We start from the raw sequence: 18971 nt of genomic DNA on the forward strand, positions 1-18971 counted from the left end.
ATACTTTTTTCAATTCTCTCCTTCTGTGAGATCTGTTAGGACGTACTCAGAATAAAATATTTTTTAATGTCCCTTGTTGTAGAAACATCCAGGAATAGCTTTGTATTATCATATGTATAAATGAGGAAGGGATAGAATCCTGCAGGTCAGACTTACAGTTTCAATTACATCACTGAGATATGTTCATAGCTGGAATGACGACTGTTTTCTGTTATAACTCATTTTGGAATAGCTCAGAATAACTCTAGGGATCATTTTACTTCAGGGAATGCATTTTATGTCCCTTACATCCAAGAAGTGTGCAGGGGGTGATGGCACAAAATGGACAGGTTGCAGATGCAGACTTGTGAGTGGAAGCTGGAATGATTAAACAAGCATTAGTCTGCAAAGAGTCTTTTAGAGACTGGGAGAGGATGGGCATTCTGTATCTTCAACATGGTATAAATGAAGGAAATGTAGAATTTGCAGTGTAGGAGCTGTGGAATACAGAGGAGCTTTATCTTGAAATTAAGGATGGAGAATTTTCAAGCTGCATGGTAGAATGGAACTGCCATCAGGAGGAGCTAAACAAGTTTTATGTTCACATGTGCACGTAAAGAACTCATTCTCATTTACATTCAGATCTCTTTGTACCATTTTGGCAGCATGAGTACTCCATAAAAGGGATGCAGATATAATGGTACATTTCATGAGCCTTGCTTTGTGTTTTTACAGCTTAGTGGTATGAAAGTGACTTGTCGTAGATCAGAATCCTCTAAGTAAAACGTTATGTACATCTTTGCAATGGCTTTGGGCAGTGTGGTCCATCAGTGCGGATCATCGAGAGAGCATGAGAGAAGACACCAATGGAGGGAAATAACGGAAAACAAAGATTGGACATTGGATTAAAATGGGATATATGCAAGCACTGGAGTAAGTCTGCATGGACGTGCTTGCAGCAAGTATGAGAAAGATCAAGAGAGCGCTCTGCAGTCATTTATTTGATTGAAGTGCTTCAAGATTTTTCTTCTTAGGCAGAGACTGTTTTCTTGCATGCCATTCTGATGAGATTATTTTGTTCCTTGTAGTAGAATTTTAACTCATCTGTTTCTTCTGTTCCTAGGCATTTGGGTCACCGGCCCCAGTTCCATCCCCTGAAGCATGGGTTTGATGAATGGTTTGGATCCCCAAACTGCCATTTTGGACCTTTTGATAACAGAGCACTCCCCAATATCCCTGTGTATAGGGACTGGGAAATGATTGGCAGGTAATTCAGCTACTTGCCTGGTAATGTTATTTTCTTTGCTTTCCCTGCTGACACTACAGTGCTGGAAGATAAGCGCTAGCGTAGAAAACCCATTTCAGTGAAAAGGGGTTGGCAAAACCAGCAGCTGCTTCAGAATCAGAGTTACAGACCTAGTTGGATGGGCAGTCATCTGCAGGTGCTTCACTCTGTGCATAGGACTTTTACAGTGCGTCAAGCATTGGGAATATCCTGCCTCATATATGATCCAAGATCCTTATTAGAGAGTGCCCTGAATATCCTGCAGTTCAGCAGTATGCCAGTGCAGAAAAGATGCTTGTAAAAGGTCATGAAACACATGAACAGCCCTCCTGGGTCAGGCCCAAGGCCCATTTAATCCATTGTAGTCTGCGATGACCACTAGTATTGAACGCCTATAGAAAGGGTATAAGAAAGCATACGTGGAATGGTCTTTCTCTTGTATGGCGGTCCACCTTCCTAAACTGAAGGTTGTGTCCAGATCTTTAAATAGCCACTGACTCAACTTCTATGAACTAGTCTTGTCTCTTTTCTAAACCCATTCGTGTTTCTGGACTCTACAACATCCTGTGCCAGCATCTCATTTCTTGCTTTGCCCTCATACTTTTGAACAGCATTTTCCCTCTAGCCTGGGGATGGCCAATATCCAGCCTTAAAAGGCCTGGGTGGTGGTTTCCAGTGGAGCCAAGACAGAATTAAGGGAAAGCCTTGCTGGAAAACACACAAGGTAGACAGAAATGGGAAGGTATAGATTAACTGTCAAGAGAGGTGTGAGTTTCACATCTAGGAGAGGAAGCAAGGACAGTCCTTCCTGGGGAAAGAAGAGGTTTTGAAAAGGCAATGCTGGCACTCAAGCACTGTTGCCTGGGCAGTGCTTGCTGCTTCTCAGTTGTGGTTGTGGCACTCTGACTTTGCCAGTTAAAGCTGAGATAATCCAGACCTACTTCTGTGGTATGGATGCCCCTCACAGACTAGACATGGTAGTTGACTACTAAACTTTATTCTAAACTCCTAACCACTTTTTGTAGGAATCCTGTCTTCCCCATCTCTACCTTACCATCTAAATTTAAAGTTGAAGCTTGTTAAATATGAAGCTAGATGTTTGATTCTGAGTACCAAGGCAAACCTGCAAGTTGCATGTGGACTGTCTAGGGATGTGACTGCTCTGGAGTGCCATCTGCCAAAGAGAGATGTTTGCTTATCCCATTGAGCCCTAAAGGCTTCCTGTGATGATTTCACTCCTCTACTTCTCTTGGAAGCTGGTTCCATTCTGTACTGAAAGACTTCTTTATTCCTTCTCTTCCTGTTTGTAATAACCTTTTGTCTGTTTGCATAACACCATTCTGTGCTCCAAGTCTGTCGTCTGTGCCATTCCTGTCCATTCACTTTTGAGTCAGATATCATCTTATTTCACTTGCTGTTACTCTCCTGAAGACTGCCCCCAGCCCTTCTTTGCTTAATTGGTGTCTAAAGATACTTCTAACATAATGTTTTCAAAGCAGTCCAAGTTCTGATTCCAGGATTGCTCTGTGTTGCTGGAAGTTGTTTTGTACTTCTGAAAATTTGCATTTTGAACAGCTCTCTATTGAAGGAGTAGCAACATGAGATCTTTAAGCATACTACCCCTGTTCTGCTAGCTTAACAATGAAAGGTCAGTGGCTCAGGTTTGTCCAAAACTTGCAGTTGTCATTAATTTAGATCTAGCTGTTTCACTGCTTTCTCTTGTAAGAAATAATATGGTGACATACTTTTTAATATCTGAAGAGAGTTTGCTGGGTAGCAACTGTGACCTCTTTGTCACCTACTTACACAGTGAGTAAAGGGGAGGGGGGAAGCCTTTTTATGTTGTATATTCCTTATGATTGGGGTTTTTTTTTCTCCTCTCTGATTCATTTTATCTTAAGATATTATGAAGATTTCAAAATTGATCTGAAGACAGGTGAAGCCAACTTGACCCAGATCTACCTGCAGGTACTGTATTTTAATACTGGTTTCTAAGCCACAGTGACTTCATGCTTCTTTTTTTTTGGAGAGATTTATATGGCAGAGGATGATTCTGTTAAATTCATTTTTATTGCTGTTTACAGGAAGCTCTCGATTTTATTAGCAAGCAGCAGGCCAGCCAGCAGCCATTTTTTTTATACTGGGCAATCGATGCTACCCATGCTCCTGTTTATGCCTCCAAACAGTTCCTGGGCACTAGTCAGAGAGGACTGTAAGTCTTGGTTTTGTGGGTATTGGTTTTGTTGGATTTTTTTTTTAATTAATACCTCATGCTGCAGAAACAGAAACCCTAAGCATTGTTTTCTAGATCTGCGCATATAGATAATTTCTCAAAAGTGTATACGTGTGCTGAAATACATTAGTGAGGACTTTTCTTGGATTGTTCTTTTGATGATTTTACTATAATCTGAAATAAAGATCATGTGACTAAAATGGGGTGGGAGGGGGGAGTCTAAGCTCCTTTGCCAGTTGTGTGAGTAATGAAGTGCTGTATGTGGCACAGATGATTTTTTGGAAGGCTTTTGTATGATTAGTGCCTGTTTTAAAAGCCTATAAATCAGAACAGCAAGTAGAAAAGCATGCATGAAAACTGTAATTTACAGGTGGCAAGAGCTCTGTAGTTATTGTGAGCCTTGCTTCTGAGAGTGCAGTTTCAAACCAGCATCCATAAGCAAAGCTATGTTCTAAGTTTCAAGTCGATGGCAAAGTGGCTTTGCCTATGTTTGAGAACTTTACAGCTAGATTTGTATCAGTTGCTGGTCTCTGTCCAAGAGTGGCTTGCGTCTGAATGAATTCTGACTCTTAATACCCAAGAGAGGTTGCTCTCTTCAGGTAAGAGACGCGGGTTTTGCAGTGACAGTGGAAAACTCTGTTGCAGGACCTGATGCATAAGAGCAGTATTTCTGCAGCACAGGTATAAATTATGCCTGCTGAACATTGTGGCTGATTGTAGTGCATTATGCTGTGTGACACTTTTCCTCTTTTGCTGCCTTTAATGTTTTGCATCTACTTTTGCCTCAGATATGGGGATGCTGTGCGAGAAATTGATGATAGCATTGGAAAAATCCTAAAACATCTTCAGAAACTGGGTATCAGTGAAAACACTTTTGTGTTTTTCACCTCTGATAATGGGGCTGCTCTCATTTCAGCTCCTAAACAAGGTGAGTCTCAGATAAATAAACCTGGGCTGGGGCTGTGAAATCAGGGCTTGAATATCTGTCTTGGGGGGGTGGGGAAGAGACATGTACCTGTGGTTTTCCTTTATGCAGTTAGGAGAAACCTCAAAATGCAGAGCGTTTATGTTTAGAGTTAGCTTATGTTCATTACTTCTGGTCACTTTTGGAGGAGTTATCCTTGTTTAAGTGGACTTTTGGCCTAACCCGGTGTGGTTGTTCACCTGTGTGCATTTCTACATGGTGCTCCGCTGTCAGGGGATTAATATTTTTTTATTTATTTAGGACCAGGCACAATATCCATCTACCAAATGCATATTTGAGCTTTCTGAATAATTACAGAGTTCAAGAGTCCCTCCTTCTTTAGCTCTCATCAAAAATGTCAAGAAGAAAAAATATTTTTGTTACTTCGCAAGTTTTCTTTTGTTTAAATGATTGTTTCTCTCAGAGTCATTGCAAATTGATTTTATAACCCACTCTCTTCTATGTGGAGGTAGGTTGTCTCGTGGTTATTGGACCACAGAGCAGGGAGTATCCTGAGTTCTGATTTCAGCTGAACCGCTGTGTTTGACTTTGTGTAACCTGGAATCAGTCACAAGACCTCCCTGTTTTTCCTCAGCAAGCTTAGCTACAAGGTTGGGTTAAAAACCCAGGCATTTCTGCAAAGCACTTCCTATCTCTGAGAGTGAACATCCAGGGAATGCACAATTATTTTTCTCACTCTTGTATCTGCATCTAATACTGCTCTGGTACTTTAAAAGGATTATGAAAAAAAGATACTATTTCTGCCTGAAAGCGTCAGATTTCCTTTAGTTACGAACAGCAGTTAACATCTTTAGAGGGAAGGAAAATGCTAGCAAAGTACTTTCTGTTTGTTTGTATGTTGTTTGGGGGTTTTTTTCTTTGTTTTGTTGATAGCAAGTTGTGTTTAACTGTCACTTTCTCTCTGTGCTGAAAAGACACTCCTACAATTTCATCACAAACAGATATTTTAAAAAAATCCAACGGAACAAACAAACAAAAAAAAAAACCCCAAACAAACAAAGCCCAACCCAAAACAACCCTGGACATCTTATTTGAAGAAACATTCATGCAGAAATGAAAAAACTTAAAACTAGCCTAAACATTTCCTAGTTGACAGTGTCCCTTTGAAATACAGTGTTGCATGTTGTGGGGTTTTATGGCTTTTTTTGTCTCTCTAGGAGGAAGCAATGGTCCTTTTCTGTGTGGCAAACAAACCACCTTTGAAGGTGGCATGAGAGAGCCAGCTATTGCTTGGTGGCCTGGACATATACCTGCAGGAGGGGTGAGTGTCTGCTTGTAACAATTCTGATCAGTCTAAGTGGACTGAAGTGAATGGAGTTGTTCTTGCTGGGTTCAGTGAGCTTCAGTTCGGACTTTTAACATGCCCAGCATGTCAGTCCAGATGCTTGTCTGAAAAAGGAGCTGAATGCTGCCCCAAGAGAACAATGCCATTCTTGTTCATTATTGTGAATTTGCATCTAGAGTGTCTAGGATCAACACTTCTGTGAGCGCCAGGCAGTCTGGTCTTTTTGTCTTCCTGCTCTATTTAAACCCTTCACTCTTTTCGACCATGGTATTTTTAGTGGGTTATGTATTTGAACAAACTGAAGTATAAAGACACATTGCTAATGTGTGCCCCAGTTTAAAGGAGTGTTTTGCCCACACACACTCTCCGTGCCCTGAAGTATCAAGTGATTTGACCCTCAGGGCTCTCACTTTGGTGTTTGATAAAAGTTCCACTTGGGGGGAGGTTTAGATACCAGACTGTTGCTCTTTCCTGCCTGTACAGATATGATCACTTCAAAATAATCCTCCAGTGGCACTACCAGCCTCTCTTGTCCCAGTTCTCATTAAAGAAGGATGCAATCAATTCTTCTGCAGGCAGGGTTCACAGTAAATAATACAGATTCCTTCCCCGTTGTGAGCATCTCTCATCCCTGAAGAAAGTGATACTTCATTAACTGGGCACGGTGCTTAAGACTGCAAACTATTCATAAATAAAACATTTTTCTAAGTTGCATTCCTTTTGATGGTTTGATTGAGTCAAGATAATGATAATTTATCATTTACATTTAGGAGGAAGCCATCAGATACCTTAGATCTGCAGCTGAGGGCAGGAGGGTAGTTTGGTTACATCATTTTTTTTTTAAAAGAGTTCACAAAACCTACTAGGGATGTTTTATTATTTTTTTAATTTGAAATGAAAACAGTCTTTTTGTTTAAATTTAAACATTTCCATAAAGCCTTTACAAGCCAAGTACAACAGCCTTGGGCTAGCATACAAGAACATGAAACTGAAGCTGACTGTTTTGTTTTCCATGTCCAAACAAAATAATGTGCTAAAAGTAAACATGCATTATAAGTGGGGACAAGTAAATAGGAGATTTAAAAATTCTTTCCATTGTAGTAACTCAGGGTAATTAAGAACATGAGTAGAGAAATCACTGTGCCTGCTTATTTTCTAACTGTGACTGGCTGGTACCCCTCTCACAGGTAGTCTTTTGCATGTAGTGCAGCGGTGAAGCTTTACATGGCACAGAACACTCTCAGTAGCCTGGTGTGGTGCATGGCTTCTGCTTCTGCCACGGCTGAAGCTGCTGTTTGAATTCCTGTTAACAGCCATTTCTGTGCAGAGTTAACGTGTTTGTGTAGGTGGGTGGACTGACCTCCAACTATACTATCATGAACCCACACATGCTTGGTGAGCTGGTGAGTGTGCTTAAGGTTTATTGGGGCACGTATGCGCCTGAAAATCCCCTCCTCCACCACTGCTGATATCATCCTTGGCACTTAAGCACATGCTTAACTTTAAAACCTTCCTGTCCTGGGCTCCAATTCGTGATGCTGCCTGCCAAATGTCTGCATCTGCAGGTGTTACATCCCAGATGTCCTCTTGGACTCCACTCTGGTACCTTGAGGAGCCTGTTCTGAACTCTGTCCCCAGGATGTGCTGCTTTGCTGAGTTAGACTGCCATATGATGCTACTGATAAATAAATATGTGATAGCTACTTATATGTCTTTTCTGCTTGTATTCTTGCCATCGAGGCTGCAGCACTGGTACCCACAGCAGCACTGACTACAGGTGAGAGGTTTGGCATTGCTTCTGTGTAATACAGCTCACGCTATGTTGGCCTGTAGGGCACCTGTAGTTATTGATTGATAATTGTCTCTTTCACTGACATGAAGTGACAGACACACATGTTTGCTAGTACAGTTTTGGCTTCTTTTCTGTATCTTACAGAGTCTGTAGCTTCAACATTTTCTTGACTATGAGTTTTTAAATCAGTCAGCCTAACTCCTGTGTAGTCCAAGTAGCTGTAAAACATGGGAAAACTGCTTCAAACTCCTCATTGCTCTCTCTTTTCGAAAGTGTGGAAGGAAACAAAGGCTTGGGAGCCTTGAACCAGGGTGGAAGTGAAAAGCTTCTCAGGAGTGCCAAGCACAAAGCTGAAGGGTCAATTCCTTCCTACACTGGGGTTGCTCCAGGAGCAGTGGTTGTTCCTTTCCAGCCACAGACATTTTGAGGAGCGGACAGACAGTCAGTGACCATTTCAGCACAACTACAGCCAGAAAAAGAGAGTTTGTGTCTCTGGCTAGTGAAATCCAGTTATTGAGTGAAAGGCTTATTCCACTGATGGGATCTGGCAGTTTATTAATGACCTTATTGATATATAGGGTTGGGGGGGGTTGTTTTTATTAAAGAATACATTTGTTTGCTGAAATAAAGGAGTACCGTTTTATTTAAACAAAAGAAGTTAGGTGACAGGATTGTGAACACTTGGCAGGATATCGATAGAGGTTAGGATAATTGGTGCAGTTGGCTGATTTGCAGTTTTTTTGGGGAGAGGAATGCCTCGGGAGTGTGTGTTGCTCTTGGCATCAACATTCAGTTAATTCTGGTCCCCCCTCAGGAATATTTATTCACACACAAACAGGCTTTCTGCAGTTTCCTCCTCAGCTACGTTTTCCAGGTGAATTCACAACAAATCAGCATTTCAACATTCCCCACATCACATCTGCCTTCTGGAAGGATCCAGCTGGAAAAAAAAAAAAAAAAAAATCATATTCTGTTGGTATTTGAATCCTCCTTCTCTCTTCCCTCACCCTCCTCCCCTTCCTCTCTCGTGCCTGCTTCCTGAAGGAGAAAAGAACATATCAACCCAAAGACAGCATTGCAACCTTTTCTTCACTATCTCCCATGGGGCGCAAATTGAAATTGAATTAGACAGGGATATCAGGTCTGCTTGCTGTGATAACTGTAAAAGGATTTTATTTAAAAACACCCTGACATTTGTTCACCCAGTTTCAAATATTTAGCTTTCCTCCTTTCCATTCCTGGCGGGGGCGACTTTATTAATTGTCGCCTTTGATTCAGAGTTAAAGCTTGAAAGCACTGATAACAGCAGTGGTGACTATTTCTTCTAGCAACGTGGCCCACAGCAAAAGGATTTCATTTTCTTAAAGACGTTATGTGTATACTGAGAGTTTATTAAAAAGAAGGGGGGGAAGGAGGGGGGAAAAATCCGTTCTTACGTGCGTAATACCGGCTGTTTCTCACTGATACGAGCAATATCTGATCTCGCTCTTTTTTATATATTATTTATTTTCTCTGGGCTGTTGCCCTCTCTGGATTTTTCTTTTTCTTTTCTTAAAATAAATAAATAAATGAGAAAGGCAACTAGAATGAAAGAGCACTGTTGACAGGAGAAAATGGTAATTTTTTTATTTTTCTCTGAAAATACTTCAAAGTTTTTATATAAATATTAACCTTTCCCCCCTCCCCCCTTCTTCAATGTGGTGCTGCAGAGCACAGATAAATCCAAGTGGCTGTGGCATGGGCATTTAATTTCCTTAAGAAGTTTTCTCTGCTTCACGGAAAAATGTTGTCTGAGACCAGAAACGTAATTGGATGATTAAAGAGAGTCATCTACATCTGGTTATGGTTAATAAGGGCCAGTACAAGAAGACCATAGTGGCCCCACAGGATTGTCACAACACGATGTATAAATTAGATGATATTAGAGGCACAAGTCTCAGGTCACCGATTGCCTCTTGCTGCCTGTTATCAAAAGATTGAGGCGAGGGAATGCAGTGACAACAAGTAAAGTGACTTTTGGATTTGGCTTATAAATTGTGAGAGGTCTAATTACAAAAAGTGTCAGAAACCAGTTTGCCTGCCTGCTCCTGACGTAGCAGTTGTCAGGGAGCAGACGTGTGCCAGATCTCCTCTTTATTAGACTCCAAGCTCTGCATATGGTGTTCTGCTGACCCTGCAGCTCTCCAAAGGCATGCTCGGGGTAAATTAGCCAGCCGATGAGCCTACAAGGGGCTGAGCATCTTCGCTGAGATGCTGAGTGCTTGTAATCCCCTTTGACTGAGGGAGTGCAGCGTTCCCAACACCAGTGGCTCATGAAGCTGTCCAGCTCTGTAAGGAGTGAGCTGGTGGTTTGGGGTTTTGTATACTGTTTTTTAATGTGTCCGTCCTTTCTGAGTGCACAAACAAGACCAGAGAAGAGCCTATGCAAGGGGCCGGTCCAAGGAGCACGCAGCAGTGTCCCGCAGCTAATCCCACAGACGACGTGGCCAGCTTTGGTTCTCCCCAGCGGTGCACCTTTGCCGAATGGCCCCGGGGAGACCAAGGAGCAGGGTTACACCATCAGAGAGCTCAGTTCTGTTTCCCTCTCCACAGCTGTGTATCAGAAGATCCCCATTCTTTTCTCCATGTAGGGAGGGAACTTGACGTATACATCTGCTTTTTGTGAGGGATTTGTGGGCTCACCTCTGTTTGTCACCGCCTACAAGGACAGGCTGAGCATGACCTCTTTCAAGCTGCCTGCTGCAGCAATGCCTGTGAATAAGGCTTAACCTCAAATGCCCGAGACCTTCTGCAAGACCTATTGATCTAGGTCAACTGATCCAACTGCTTTCCTGGGCAAGGATTTCCATGGTCAGGCTTCCTCTTGTGCTTAGAGTTTTGCACTTTGTTTTCTTCTTAAGAGTTGCGGAGGTATTCTTGCGTGCAGCTTTAACTTCATGTGTTCCTGCCAACATCTTTTGATGAATGAAAGCCATTAAATTTTGAAATTACTATAATCAAATAATGTGATATTGTAACGTTAAACTTGTAATTAGTCCCCTGCATGTTGCTTTCTCCAGTTTCTTTCTTTTTTTAACTTAATTCTTCCTTTGTATTCACTTTTTTCAGCCCAGTCTCTTAATAAAAGGCTTAGTGTCCCAGCGAAAATAGCATTTTTCCCTTTAGTTTTTTTTTCTAGAGTCAGCATCTCACAAAAATTCATTTATCACGTTATCATTTGTTTTCGTATTTAAGTAATGGGTGTCAGCTTTCAGGCTGGGAGTCTGTTTGTGAGTAGGAAGAGGATTCAGAGCTAAAAAGTCTTTGATAGTCCCAGCATTGTAATGTTCACACTGCCATTCACAAGGCTGCTGCTAGGACTTGGATTTCAGTCAGAAAGTGCTTCTGTACTTACAGATGGGGGCTTGTATCAGATGGCTTCTTGTTCCGAACAAGTGGTATGGCTGAAAAGGCTCTTTTATGTTGCATCTTGTGCTTGTGTGTCCTGGTGCAAAACAGTCTTGCTCTTGATTTGAATGTATCTGCTTTAATTTAATGTGTCACTGGCTAATTAAACATCCTGCAACAGGTAACTGCAGCATACTGCAAGCAGGGGGGGAGCAAAGATGCAGAAAGAATCAGTCAGAACAGACTTTTTAGGTTTTTAAAATATAAATAATTAAGACCAGAGAGATTAAGTATGGCTTCCAATTAAGGAAAGGGGAAAAAAAGCAGGGGGGGAGGGGAAAAAAAAGCTTGCACATCTCCATTGGCGCCAAAACCAGATGTTTTTCTCCCTTATTAAAATATATACTAAAAGTACCACAACTTTACAGTTCTTGTATTTCTGGAAATGGTTTGCAGATTAAGTCATTGGGCTCTTTTTGTTATTATCCATCTATCCCTGTGCTTTCTGGGAAATCTCTCAGGGCATTCTGGATTCCAGAGATGACCTGGAGAGGCTAGAAATCAAGGACCCTTTTTAGCGCCCCCGCCCTGGGTTTAAGTGCTGTTTTTTCAATCCACAAATTACTTGCAATTTGCAAAATTAAGTTGAACTCTGCAAAAACATGCTCCTGTAAAGCGGATACATACAGAGAAGTGAGAAGAGAGGAAAATGAAAAAATGAATCAAAATGCAAATGTTCACTGGAAGTGGAGAAATATGGATCATCTGCTTTCTTTTATTATTTTAATAGGAGGTTTGCTGATGACCACAGCACTGTAAAGGGAGATATTCTCAAAAGACGTTTAGCTGAGAGGGAGGTTCAGGAACCAATGCTTCTGCTTGGTGGAACCAGCCTGTTTCATTTTGGCTTTTACTGAAGGTCTTTTTGCAAATGCGTTTCTGTTGATTTTTCAGGTCAGTCATCAGCTGGGCAACGTGATGGATTTGTTCACCACCAGCCTCTCCCTGGCGGGATTGCAGCCTCCTGGTGACAGACAGATTGACGGCATTGACCTTTTACCTGCCATCTTGCAGGGCAAGCTAATTGACAGGTTAGTTATGAGCCCAGAGCTCCGACCCTTGCATACTAACTGAAGTGATGCCAAATTTTGGTTTATTTTTTAAATCAGATTTACAGAAATATTTTATAAACTGAATTGATGCCTCTTTGCTCCTGCTCAGTGAGGTGGGGTAGCACCAGAGATTTACACTTTGTGCTCATTCTTCCAGTGGAGCAAGCAGAGGTGAGATTTCCTGACATGTGGCATGTTGCCATACAGTGGAGTCTGGGGACAGATGAAAATGTCAGGGGGTTAGCAGGGATCCCTGGAACAACATATGGCAATAGGGGAGATAAAAGCCTGAGAAACGTAGCCTGGGTAGGGGAGAATACATTATTTATTACTGGAAAAACATCCAAGACTATGCTGGGTCCTTATAGCCCCTGCTCGCAAGAGGTTGAAGGTAAAAGCTGCACTGCTGCAGCTGATCTGGAAGCTCATCTCCTCCCAAGGTCCTGTTTCTGTGGATGCTTCTGCAAGAATAGATTTGGGTTAAAGACCTGGGATCTTTATGGGCATGGAGTGCTGTCAGCTGTGGGTACAGGCACCAAGATCTGACAGCAGATATCCTTGGTGCTCTCATTGGAAGGGCTGGAGGTCAAGAGAGGTCTTGTAGTTGTGATTTTGATGAGAAATTTGGTAGCTTGGGAAACCTGAATACAAACATATTCTTTGTCTGTGAGATAGCAAAGAAATGTGTGTATGGAAAACATACCTGAGTTCTTTTCTGTGTTGGATGTGAACTTTTATTCTGTAAAATTGCATTTGTGCCTGTTAAGCAAAAAGCATGCCTACAGTATTACCTGAGAGCTCAGCCAGTGGCTGATGAGGGGCATTGCAGGTTCCTCAAACAGTTTATCCCATCTATACTTCTGAAAGTTTGTAAAGCTGCTTTGTTGTTTTAAAAGATAACTTCATTGCAGTCACCAACCCCTTGGAACTGGTGCTGTTTGTGTAACAATAGCAGTCAGTCATGGCACATCATGGCTTTTTTTTTTTTTTTCCCCCCTAAACACGACCAGGTCACAGTTTCCACAGTCCCCCAGAAACTTTCCAGGAGATGAAGTTGTTGTGTTCTTTTAATCTTAAAAAGGAAAAAAGCGAATGGGGGTAAAAGAAATCAGTAATAGAAGAATTTAGAGTATGTACTGTAATCCTCTTTCAAAGATGGATTTTTTTTTTTAAAGCAGAAGCCTAACCCCTACTTCTTCAGTCAAAGGGGCACATAATAGCTTGTCAAATAATGAGTGTTTACAGCAAGGAAAGAGGAGACTGGCATACTTTGAGGCATATTTCTTTGGGCTTTTGTTTAATGGTACTGGTTTAAATCAGGTTCTGTACTTGGGCAGATCTCTCAAGCTGCCTTTATTTCACCAGCATTTCAGGTACCTTAAGGATGCAGGAGTGGGCTCTGCTGGCAGTGGCATTTCCCCTTTGTTCACGGACAGTTCCTGGTGACAAAGGAGAAAAGCTCATCCTTTGTGTAAGGAACCTGCAGGGGAGGCTGCAATTTTAAAATAGAAGAGATCTAAGGCCACTCCTGTCATTCAGACATGGATATTTTAATCTTATCTTGCATTTAGGGATTGTTTTTTCAAGGTGGCATCACTAGAGTGAGTATTTTTTGCTGAGTGGCATCTCTGAACGAAAGACAAAGATGTATGTACCCTACTGACAGTGATAAACAGATTCACCATCTCGTCCTGTCAGCAGCCTGAAACAACTGGAAAGAAGAGCTGACTAAGTCTGATGTCCCTGTGTGATGAGCTCCACCAACAAATCAAACTTCTCTCCTGCAGATAGTCCGTTTCAGTAAAATTTTGTACTCTTCCCTCAAACAACAGTAGCATGTTATTGGGGGATACTGCCAGGAATGATGCCCTAGGAAGGGGTATTGTGTGCATGTGGGTGCAGACCAAATGCTTCAAGCGAGGTGCATTTCTCAACTATATTTTTAATTAGGAAAACCTTCGGGGGAAAAAATTGCAGTTTTCAGTGGTATGTTTAGATAGTGCCAAGGGAGGTTTTGCAAAAAAAAAATAGTCAGGAGATAATAAAGCATGTCTGGCTGCCAGGTTTTTCCATACAGAGTTTTCCTCAGGTGTCATCCAGAACAGATCAGCACCTGGTGTCCTCCCTGACAGACTCTCCTGTCCATGTGACACTAACGGTACATAGCTTGGTGCTGCCGTAAAGTGGAGACTAAGCATCACAGAGTCTGCAGATCCCCCTTTCTCTTGTGTGCGCGCACACACACACACACGCCACTTCTGAGGCATTTGGTGTTTAAATCGGCATGCTCTATAGGAAATAACAGGGTCTGATAGTTCAAGGATTAACAATCACTGGCAGCCAAGCTGTATAATGTTTCATTCTTGCGCTGTGTGAGCTCTCAACTTGATGAACACTTTAAAAAATGTTAATTGAAAACGTTGCAGTAGAGACTATTAGGAGGCAGCCTGTTTCTGACTGATAGCCGAATCGGAAGTCAGACACCATTAAAGTGTTTGTCTCCCTTATCAGCGAGGCTGCTGCGGTGGTGGCTGCCTGGGCCTAGTGTGTTGGCGTTTCTCATGCAGCTCTGCTCTCCTTCTCAGGCCCATATTCTATTATCGTGGCAACGAGATGATGGCGGTGAGAATCGGGCTTTACAAGGCTCACTACTGGACCTGGAGCAACTCCTGGGAGGAGTACAGCAAGGTAACAGGACACTGACCTGCACCCTGGTCTCCTTGGTTCTGCCAGGGAAAAAGAACCCTTTAAAGCAAAGTTTTAATTTGGGGAATGTCACTGGGGCACTTGCAAACCAGCCTATTATTCACAGCCTCTTAAGAGCTACCAGATCTGCTGGTGAAGAGGTGTCACCCCTCTACTGAAATCGGAGACAAGTGAAGGAAAATGAGCAAAGTCCAAGTTGTTCTGAGAGGTGCTCCCTTTAATCAGAACTTAATGCCCCTTAATATTCAGCTTCTTTCCCTGTGGAATTCTGAGCTTTCATGTGTACCCTTACAAAGTTTGGAGTCCGATGCTGAATTGATCACGTATCTTACAATTTCTAGTACAGAAGACCTGGTGCCCTGAACTACTTAAATGGAATAGGGATGGGTTTGTTGGTTTGGCTTTTTTTTCCCCTTGAATGGGAAAAGGAAAGCCATAGGAACGGCACAGTGGAAAGAACAGCGGTTGTTGAAAACAGTAGAGTACATGTATTTAATCTATTATCAGCATTTTTGTGAGCCCATATCACACTATAAGATGTTTTACATTTTATTTGCCAAATAAGCACAGCTTTTGTAATTTCCTGGCTGATCTTCTCACAATTGGATGTTAAGCACTATTATTTTTCTTCTTTTGTATCTTTCTTGCCTCAGACTTGTGTACTAAACTCTGGGGCATTTCTTGAATGGCAGGTTCACACATGTGCCTTGCTGATTATACCTTTAGACATGAACTAAATGCATTATGGCACAGCTCTCAGCAATTTTGACAGCAGGCTGGTATTGGGGAGGGATTGTTTGTATGATTTTTTTTTATGTCTTTTTTTTTTTTTTTAACTTATGGTGGGTCCTCAAGGCATCACAGGTGCAGAAATAAGTGCTGATGACATTTGTCGATATAAAAGTGCATGGTTTCTTTCATTGGGATGTCCTGGGGGTAGAACGAAACGTCAGCTCCAAGGGAGTCATTTACATTCAGGGCTGTAAATATGTGCATTTGTCTTTTTAAGACTGTAATGCTCCAGGAATCAAAGTTTCTGTTTTACACAGAGGAAGGAGGAGGAAGGTTGGCTCCAGAAATGCATTGCACACTGTCTCAATGCTAATTCTACGCAGCTAAAATGAGATAACATATCTGTCTAGGTTAGTATGCAAGTAAAACCCATATATCACACGAGGCGCGGTGTGGAGGATTTTCCCTGTATGAGACACACTGGGAGCTTGCATGTACGTGTGTATGGGTACATGAATGGGCTTAGAGGCATGCTTTTCCCACGTGTGTGGAAGATAATGTCACACGTTATTTGCTCTCCATTGTCATATAAGCACATACACACAGTTACCTACCTAGCTGGGAAATAAATAAACGTCTGCGTTGATCTAAACTTATTTGTACATGTCTGAGTATGTGTGTAGCTGTGATAATGGGGACCAGTTACTCATTTCAAAGGCTCTCCTACTGTGAGCAATGGCAGTTGTGCAATTAAGGAATATTTATTTCTTTCTAAGTCTTTGTTTAACCACTGTCTGATAAAAGTCAGCAATTATACTGTACATCAGAGAGATTATTAAAAATTCACTTGCTTTCCTGCAGCTTGTATCACATGTGGTTGATGTGGGTAAAATTGGAGCACATTAGTGGACAGGCTAGCCATTAACAACATGCAGAGGAAGCTGAGACTGAAATTTGTTCCAATTCTCCTCATGTCCTCAAGCCATTAATTACAAACCTTGCAAGTTTAAAAATAGAAATAAATCAGAATGCAGGACAGTTCTACAGTTCTGAGTCCTGTTTTAGGAGACCCGTAATCTCACCTTACAATACAGTTGCCTCTTTTAGTGACTGGTTTTCCCAGCTGTATTGATATTGGACTACAGTTACGCTGCCAGAATATAAAAGGCCAATTTGTTTGCTAATTTAATTTGAAAAATGTATTTAAATACAAGCACGTCTGCGGCATTAGGAATTCTGACTGTTGGCAGGTTTGCCGTTCGATAAGTTTGATTTGCTATCCCAGTAGAACTTCAGCTAATGAGGCCTTGTTAATTGTATGATCTTTAGCATGGGTTCCTACCATACTGTGAATCCAGTGTGATGACTTAGTAAACTTCCAAATATGATACTCTCTCTGTGTGAAGGTCCAAACTCAGACGTGGAATAAACAAGTGTATCTGGTTGGCATGTCACCCATTTGAAAGAGATCTGAAGTTGGCCAGATGTGTCAAAACAGCTGTCTGCAAATTTTTAAGAGGGTTGTTTTATGGGTAGTTGAGTATCTCATTATTTTGACAGATACATGGCATGTTTTAGCCAAACCTTCTTTCACTTTCAAAATTCCTTTAATTGACAGTGTGGGAAATCATTGATACAGAAAACTTGCGCTGTTTTTAATGCACACTCTGTGAGTTTTTGTTTGACTTTTAGATGAGATTATAGCATTAAAGCAGCCAGAACCATGTTTTCATGTTGATATTGGAGAATATGAAATTGGTGCATGTCCTGGGTCTGTTTAGGACTACCAGGTCTTTCAGGATTAACTAGAAGGAATGTGTGCAATTTTGGCCTCTAACCTGGAAAGCTATGTGTTTCATTGTGGCATAAGTTAGTTAAGTAATAAAATATGTATACACAAATAAAAATGTACCAGAGAGACGCAGTTTACGGAAAGCAAAGCCTAGCAAAGCAGAAAGGGATATAAATGCTTCTCTCCATATGGCACTTGGAATATTTACACTGGAACGATCCCATGCAAGCAGTACACAGGTTTACAGTCATCTTAGACTCCCATGACATTAACATGCCCTTACTGGTCTGCATCCTCTGCCTTATGGCCTGGGATTAAAATTTGTCATCTTTCACAAAGATGAAGTGTGCTGTTCTGTTCTTCCTATTTTTTGTTTGTTTATTTTTTAACCCTCAAGCAATTTTTTTCTAGTCTGACTCCTGTCATAAAGTCTCGTAATCTTGCTCAGTGCTGGAGGATACCTTGATGCTGTCTTTTCTGCTGGCTTAACTTGATTACTCTGGTAACTTGCATTCTTGAATGGTTAGTCTTTTGAAAGCATAAAGGGAAAGCTCACTCAACAGAAGCAAGTGAGTGTAAGCACTCTGTGGGTCATTGTCCTGTAGGTTGCATAGGATGCTTATTTGGGTCTGTTTACCTGGCTTCCATCTCCTTTCATATAGGTGGCTCATGTTTACATAGTTTGACATCTCTGACATTCAAGACGTGAGAAGTGGGACAGAGATAAATGAAAGGAAGCATTGCTTGAAAAATGTGTTTATATTTTTAAATAGTAGAAAAATTGTAAATAGTTTGGTGGGGAGAGAGAGATCTTCCTCCAGCCCAAGGGCTGACTCCCTGTTGCTCTAGGACTGGTGGATCTCAGTGCATAAGCTTTCCTGCCATCATTGACCAGCTTTTTTCTTGTAGCAAAAATCAGTAGTGATAAAAATAGCCATGCGCTGTGTGTTGGAGCGGAAGTAAGAACTAAGGATAAAGCTGGGGAGATCCCTCTCTTGTATGGTGTAACACGCAGGACTGGAAGTCTCCTGTAAAATGCTGTTCTTGTTGCTTTCACCATCCATCCTTTTAACCTGTAAGTCATGCTTGTTCATTACCAAATTTGAACTGGATTGCAAAGTGCATGACAGATCATGCAAACTTGGCGTTTCTGTTTTACTGCTGCTGGTGCCCAGAGCCATGATGCCAGGTGCACAGCGTCCCATTCCTCAAATACGCATGCCGAGTCTGCATTGTTATGAATTATTTTGTCCACTGGGTTGAAGGGAGAGGTACATTTCACCTTCCTTGTTCAGGAGAGGTCTGAAAGCAGGGGGAAAAAATGAGTATTCTCTATGGATTTATCTGAGTAGTTAGCAAGTCCTTCAGGAATTGCCTAATTTAATGCTATGTAGAGGAGGCAGGAGTATGAGCTGGCAGGAGAAAGGAAATTTCCTTCTGCCTGCCACAGAGACTATCCAGCAGAAAATAGTTCTTGTGCCCTCCAAGAGCAGTGGTGCAAGAAAGGAAAAAAATAATTAAGAAAAAAAATGTGGAAAACGCCCTTCAGTTTGTTGGAGAGTGGCTGATAACATCAACCTTTCTGCTGTCAGCTTAGTATCTTGTTAGTAGTCTTCAGTGGTTTTTCATGAGAGCTCCTGTGTCTTTAAATGATTGGTGTAGGTGCCTGCCAGAAGACCCTAT

General features: G+C 41.7%; 1 protein-coding gene across 2 annotated transcripts in view; it reads left to right on the top strand.

The window, feature by feature from the left end:
• Positions 1 to 18971, top strand: part of GALNS (galactosamine (N-acetyl)-6-sulfatase) — a 48901-nt gene that overhangs the window by 8450 nt on the left and 21480 nt on the right. For both annotated transcript variants that reach the window (XM_080364892.1, XM_080364893.1), the window contains 7 exons: positions 1103 to 1246; positions 3166 to 3232; positions 3349 to 3476; positions 4286 to 4425; positions 5640 to 5743; positions 11901 to 12037; positions 14644 to 14746. In XM_080364892.1, coding sequence (XP_080221018.1) covers positions 1103 to 1246; positions 3166 to 3232; positions 3349 to 3476; positions 4286 to 4425; positions 5640 to 5743; positions 11901 to 12037; positions 14644 to 14746 — 823 coding nt within the window. The remainder of the gene's footprint in view (positions 1 to 1102; positions 1247 to 3165; positions 3233 to 3348; positions 3477 to 4285; positions 4426 to 5639; positions 5744 to 11900; positions 12038 to 14643; positions 14747 to 18971) is intronic.

This window comes from Falco punctatus, assembly GCF_963210335.1.
Source record: "Falco punctatus genome assembly, chromosome: 14".
Taxonomy (NCBI): Eukaryota; Metazoa; Chordata; class Aves; order Falconiformes; family Falconidae; genus Falco; species Falco punctatus.